The 7070-nt window shown below is 38.6% G+C and overlaps 1 protein-coding gene across 1 annotated transcript; it reads left to right on the top strand.

Annotated features, from left to right (window-relative positions):
- The first annotated feature begins 656 nt into the window (after positions 1-656).
- Positions 657-6065, top strand: LOC104086293 (zinc finger CCCH domain-containing protein 49-like). The gene is made up of 5 exons (XM_009590528.4): positions 657-827; positions 918-1043; positions 2578-2847; positions 3570-3793; positions 5086-6065. Exons 2-5 carry the CDS (start codon positions 939-941, stop codon positions 5915-5917), a joined length of 1431 nt encoding a protein of 476 aa, XP_009588823.1. The 5' UTR covers positions 657-827; positions 918-938; the 3' UTR covers positions 5918-6065.
- The last annotated feature ends 1005 nt before the right edge of the window (positions 6066-7070 follow it).

The following is a 7070-nucleotide window of genomic DNA, read 5'->3' as shown; positions in this document are numbered from 1 at the left end:
TATTGTATTGTATTGTACTATATCGTTTTAATGTATAGAATGGTTGGATAGATTGTATTGTTTGTTGTCGTTTCAGGATGTTATGCATCAACAATGTGAAGAATAAACGTGTAACATTACAAAGAAAAAGTAAGGTACAATGTAGAATTATTATATAAAAAGGTAGGGTAAAGGATATAATAAGATTGTTTAATATTAAAAAAGGATAAGATCAGAGGAAAAACAAGGTAACGACGCGACCACATTAAATTGGTCGTTACATAAAGTGACACTTTTCGTTGTCATGTAACGACGAATTTAACAATACGATATAATAAAATTTAAGTAACAATCAAAATAAATATTATATTTAAAATAATAATACAATACAATACAATACAATAGGTAACAACCATCCAAACAAGTTGTAAATGGATGAACAAAATATAGGACAATAGGAAAATGTCAACTTCGTGAAATTTATTTGCATTCTATGTTTACACCAAATTAATAAATAAAAAGTATATATTTTTAGTACACATATTTATCACTTGATTTTGATTAAATTTTATTTGTTTGATGTAAACAGGGTAAATATTTAGTTTGAAGTTGGGGTAGTTTTACAATTTACGAAACTTGTGGGGAATATGTACACTTATTGATAGCAGAAATCCACTAGAAAGAGATGATCTTATCTCGCTATTGTTCCCGCCGAGCAGGGCTATTTGCTTCGTTCTCGTTCATCGGAAGCTTCTTCTCTCCACCGACGCCGACCGCCGAGGATTACGACGCCGACCATCGAGGATACCGTTAAACTGAATTTCACTAGCCTAAACTGCCTTTATCAGGTACTATTAATTTCGAAACTTTTTCAGATTCAACTCGAATCTGTATTAAAACGTTTGGAATGAGCTTTCTCATACTTGTTCGTTTGGCAGATTGAAATATAGAAATAATCGATGGCGCATAGGTTGCTGAGAGATGCAGAAGCTGATGGATGGGAACGATCTGATTTCCCTATTATATGCGAGTCGTGTCTTGGCGACAGTCCTTACGTGCGGATGGTAATTTTTTTGGCTCAATTTTGTTGTTATAGAGATCGTGAATGATATTAGGGTTTGTTATTTTCTCGTCATTGTGAATTTTGAAGCAGAATTGCTAAGTTATGATTTTTAGTGCCTTTGGTTGCTTGGCTGCTAATTGAATGACGGGTGTAAGAAATATTTACAGAATCTGGTCCTAATTAAACATTTAGTAATTAGTAACCTAGTAAAAATAGTAACTAACCTTGTACAACAGGTTGAAATTCGTTGACAGTAGCACCCAAGGGCGTGACCTAGTGGTTAATAATGTGGGAGGATAACCATGAGGTCTTAGGTTCAAATACCAGCAAAGGCAAAAAATACTAGGTGATTTGTTTCCTATCTACCTAAGCCGTGGTGGGCTAAGTTGCTGGGTACCTGTGCTGGTGGGAGGTAGCAGGTAGCCAGGGATCCAGTGGAGTTGTCGAGGTGTGCCGAAACTGGCCCAGACACCACCGTCCTAAAAATAAATAAATTCCACTGACTGGAGGAAAGTTTTCATATTTGCACTGCTCCTACCTGCTACTGAGGTGAAGTGTAGAAAACTGTATTAGGCAAAGAACTTGCGAAAATTCTGGCCGTAGTTTTAGGTGATTATAGGTGCGAAGAGGCTATAACAGATGGATATTGAGGATTCATATAACCAACAGTAAAGTTTGGGATTGAGGCGTAGTTAAATGATTGGTTGATTGTTATGGTTTTAGGTGAATATAGTAATATTACTTTTTGAATACATCTGAAAGTTCATTTTCAGAAATTTTTGGGTGGATTTTCAAGAATTCCGAAGAAATTACTTGTTTTGCATACCCCAATTTTATTAATACAGTAGGAATAACTAGTAACTGTGGAAAATTTGTGTTTCATTGTACAAAAGTAAGTTAAGAAGGATATCTCTATTCAAGTTTAAAAGGTTAAAATCTGTCATTTCATCAATCTTGATGAAAGGTCGCAGTCCCATTTCGAAATCGTGTGGGATTAAGTTATATGTAACATGTATTTCTTCCTTAAGAATGTGAAATGTGTGGGGATGTGGTTGGATCCTTTGATAGAGGTAGCACAACTTAATGTTTTCTCCAAATTCCTAGGTGAAGTTTGAATTGATTTTTGTTTCTACAGGAGAGGCTGTTAGCCTTTTTGTAAGAACTGTTAATTCATTGCAGTTATTTAATTGCTTGGTTTTGTGCAGGCTTCAGCAAACTGTATTTTAAATTCCATTTGCTCATAGTTAGGTGGGACCACTTCCATTCGAATCTTTGTGGCAGTCTGAAAGAGCTCTATGTTTGGACCTTTGTCTATTTATAGCTTCTCCTGATTCACTGCTACTTTTTGGCACATTGTTACGATATTGACTCTCTTCATATAGTTGTAAGGATTAATTTCTTTCAAGATTATCTCTAGTTTGGCGGTAGAATCAGTCTGGATGTTTGACTTTGTTTCAGCTGCACGTTCTCTACTTTAATCTTTCTTTCTCCAACTTCACTATCTGACTTTTGATCTGGTTATGGATTTCATACAGACAAAAGCAGACTATGACAAGGAGTGCAAGATCTGCACACGACCCTTCACAGTGTTTAGATGGAGGCCTGGTCGGGATGCAAGATACAAAAAGACTGAGATCTGTCAGACCTGCAGCAAATTGAAGAATGTTTGTCAAGTTTGCCTATTGGATCTTGAATATGGTTTGCCAGTTCAGGTCCGAGACACTGCTCTCAGTATCAACTCGAATGATGCCATCCCGAAGAGTGACGTAAATAGAGAATATTTTGCAGAGGAACATGACCGCAGGGTACGTGAATTACTAAGTGGAAGCACAATTTATTGTTATGACATGCTTTTTACCTCATTACTTGCATGGCAATTTAATATATTCTATGTTGCTCGGACTCTCCGAAAATATCGATGGGTGCGTGTCGGATCCTTCAAAAATAGTGTATTTTTGGAGGATCCGACACGGATGCGACAACTATTTTGGAGAGTCCGCGCAACACAGAATATATTCATATAAGTAAGGACAGAGAATTATTTCGCTGAAGCATTAGGCCCCTCTCTCTCTCTCTCTCTCTCTCTCTCTCTCTCTCTCTCTCTCTCTCTCTCTCTCTTTTTAAAACTGAATTTACTTTCTTAAAGAGGACATATACTTACCAGTAAATACTTTTGAGTGTCTTCCCACCCCACCCCCTCACAAAAAAAGGCGAGAAATTGATACTGCTTAATTGATAAGTGTCCAAATTTTGAGCTGAAACTATTTTAAGCTTAAGTTTTGACAATTTTGGGAGCTGTCTTTATTATTGGTCTTGTCGCCTTCCCCCCTTCCTCCAGGTCTTGCAGGGAATAACTTAGGGATGACGTACTTTTGAGATTAGGAGGAAGAGATTAAACCTGGTGAAACCAAGGGTTTATAAAACTTAAAGAAGCACCTTGACAAAAAAGCTGATGTTTGTGATGCTTTTTCTTTTTACATTTTGGTTTCCCCCCAGGTCATAGACTCATAGTTTAATGTTTGACCAGGCAAGAGCTGGTATTGATTATGAATCTTCATATGGGAAAGTCCGTCCAAATGACACTATCATGAAGCTTCAAAGAACAAGTCCATACTACAAGAGAAATCGGGCACATGTTTGCAGTTTCTATATACGTGGTCAATGTACAAGAGGTCTGGAGTGTCCTTACAGGCATGAGATGCCTGAGACAGGAGAATTGTCACAGCAAAATATTAAAGACCGTTACTATGGGTATGTCAAACCGATTTCTTTATTGCTGATGTGAATTTCTCCTCTTTCCATTGATGCTCACATATCTGTATTGACATGTTTCTGATTGGGTGCTGGATCTTAAATTTTAGTGGTTGGGTGAGAGAAGGGTGGTTCACTTTTCTGTTGATAAGTCCATGGAGGCTAACTTGTCACTGTAATACGCTATCTGTTTTCCTTAGCTGCAATGCTAATATAGGATGAAGGACAGTGTTGTATCATGGCCACCAGATATTATATAAAATAGTACTCTCGTACAACAAGTGGGGAGTAAAATAGGTAATAACCTGGAGCTTAGATCTCCTCTTTTTATCATGTAAGAAGGAATGAAGGAGAAGCAAAACAACTCGAGTGAAATATATCTCAATATGCAAAGGCAGTAACTTGGACTTGGTCAAGTCAGGAGGCAAATAGCTTGTCTTGAGTTGCTCTTTTAACCTCGTTGAAATAAAAAAAAAAATATCATATGTGAACATGTGAATACCTCACATCTGACATTTAAGTCCTCCTGCTGTCAATATACTGTATACATTTTTCATAGTTTTTACAGCTAAAAAATGCTGATGTTTTGTAATTGCTTTTCTACTGCTTGGAGTCTTTGTTCTATACTTTTTTAGTGGCTTATTCCTCTCTGGTTTCTTAGTCCCTTCCGCTTGTATATTGGTTATGCCTTCTTTAGATATCTTTACTTACTATGCTTGTTCAAATCCTTGCATCCTACAACCAGCGGAAGTCTAAGAAGAAAATTTTGGGTGAATGCTTTTTCATGCGTTTCAATATTTGGTTAAGGTTTGAACAAAAGCTGGAGGATTACCGAAACTAGCAAGGGTCCTTGTTACAACCCAGTCAACTCTATGGTTATCGACATAACTAAGTTAGATACGTAAATCTAGAAAAATTCCTTTGTCACATGAGCAATCAATGAAATACTCTATGCACTTTTGAAACACACCTTGCCTTGTCTCTCCATGATTACATGATGACTAGGCTGTTTACTGATGGCATCAATTTGCTGGTCACTTTTCTTTTGCTTATCTTTGCTGTGTTGGTTGTATGGAAGAATCCATGTATTTGTGACACTGTGGTTTGTGGTTTGTAGTGACTATAAAATGTCTGCTACATATATCTCCTCCTCTTTTACAAAGATCTATTTAATCCTACATTATTCTCCTAACTTAAAGTGAAAAAATGATTTGTATTACTATCTTGCTGAATGTTCATTGGCTTATGTTGTTTTCAACTGATAAGTTTTCACTGTACTGTAATGCTTGCAGAGTCAATGATCCAGTGGCTTTAAAGCTACTGAATAAAGCAGGTGAAATGCCTACATTGGAGGCCCCTGATGATGAGAGCATTAGAACCCTCTATGTCGGTGGTGTTGATGCAAGAATCACCGAACAGGACCTTAGGGACCACTTTTATGCACATGGTGAAATTGAGTCCATCAAAATGGTGGTCCAACGTGGTTGTGCTTTCGTAACTTACACAACCAGAGAAGGTGCAGAGAAGGCAGCTGAGGAACTAGCAAACAAGCTGGTGATAAAGGGCCTGAGACTGAAGCTACTCTGGGGGAGACCTCAAGCACCCAAGCCAGAGTCTGAGGTCCCCGATGAAGCAAGGCAGCAGGCTGCTGTGACTCACAGTGGATTGTTGCCTAGGGCAGTCATATCACAGCAGCAAAATCAGCCATTTCAGCCACCAGGAACTCAGGACCAACCCCCATCCATGCCTTACTTCAACATACCCCCGATGCCTCAGCAAGACAGACCATATTATCCATCAATGGATCCACAAAGGATGGGTGCCCTAGTTCAATCCCAGGAGGGGGCTTCTAGTTCAGCTACTGGGTCCGGTCCCGGTGAAAATAGGAGTGGTTCTGAGAATCAACAAGGACAACGTTATGCATATCCACCTGGGGCACCACCTCAAGTTCAATTTTATCCGCCTTATTATCCACCCTATGGGTATACGCCACCACCTCCTCCACCTTATCAACAGTATCCTCCTCAACCTTATCAAGCTACAGCACCCCCACCACCTGGTGGTCAGCAATCTGCACATCTGCAGCTGCCTCAGTCGGCGGCAGCAGCCGCACAACAGCCTTAATCTTTGCAGTTTTGTCAGGCATCTGCAATCAGGGAGATCAATGTGAACATGGCCAGCATATCTGTTACTGCTGAAAGTTGTCTGTACTCTTTTAGCCATTTTGAATTAAGTATTGATTCTGTTGTGTCAATGAAAATTTTTGGTGTTATGTTTCTCGTCACTGCCAATTTGGTTCTGTTCAAGTTTTCTACAATATGACCTCATTTAACCCTTTCAGCTCTTGGGCAAACCGCAATTTACCCTCGTTTTTTCCCCCTTCATAGAAGAAGTTCCCCGCGGTTTTTATGAATTTTATATTTGTGCTTGGCATATAAATGTGTATAAATGCACCTTGCTAAGCGTATACACGAGCTTATGTGTATTTTCTTTGGTAGGCACATGTCATATGATTGCAAGTACACAATGATCAGTGAGAGCTTATATTATCATCGCCATCCTAATTGAACGCCTTTAGAAAATATTTATGTAAATCTATGGTTAAGAAATTTATTTCTTCTTAATAAATTTTACGGGCCCATGAGAAATGATATAATGAATCATAGTCATTGCTTTGCCATGACCGTTCCTCGTTTTTGACGTTTTAGAGCCATAAAATAGAAATTCATGACAATTCCCACATGTCCACACAATCCGAATGAATTTGGACGACCGGCCCTGAATCTCCTAAAATTTTGCGAGCCCGTAAAAAATGACTTAATGAACAATAATCATCACTTTGCCATGACCGTTCCTCGTTTTTGGCGTTTTAGGGCCATAATAAAGGAATTCAGGATGATTTTTGCCGTCCACGTCATCTGCATAAATTCAAGCGATTGTCCTCGAAATTCCTAAAATTTTGTGGGTCTATCAAAAACGATCTAATGAATAATAGTCATCGCTTCGTCATGATCGTTCCTCATTTTTTGACGTTTTAGGGCCACAAATCAGGAATTCAGGACGACTCCCAGATTTTCGTGTGTTATAGACCATGCCATCTGCATGAATTCGGGGGACCAACCGCGAGTCTTAATTTTGTGAGCCCATAAAAAACGTCGGAATGAACAGTAGTCATCGCCACGCCATGATCGTTCCTCGGTTTTTTGCGTTTTAGGGCCATAAAACAGTAATTCAGAATGATTCTCAAATTTTCGTGTGCTATTGTCCATGTCATCTG

Source organism: Nicotiana tomentosiformis, chromosome 11 (genome assembly GCF_000390325.3).
Source record: "Nicotiana tomentosiformis chromosome 11, ASM39032v3, whole genome shotgun sequence".
NCBI classification, from domain to species: Eukaryota; Viridiplantae; Streptophyta; class Magnoliopsida; order Solanales; family Solanaceae; genus Nicotiana; species Nicotiana tomentosiformis.
Note: the sequence above shows the minus strand (reverse complement) of the source record. Positions and strands in the feature narration are given on the sequence as shown.

Coding starts and splice junctions, on each gene's coding strand:
- LOC104086293 (XM_009590528.4), top strand. CDS start 939: ATGGCGCATAGGTTGCTGAGAGATGCAGAAGCTGATGGATGGGAACGA. Junction 1,044..2,577: donor ACAGTCCTTACGTGCGGATG/GTAATTTTTTTG, acceptor GATTTCATACAG/ACAAAAGCAGACTATGACAA. Junction 2,848..3,569: donor CAGAGGAACATGACCGCAGG/GTACGTGAATTA, acceptor ATGTTTGACCAG/GCAAGAGCTGGTATTGATTA.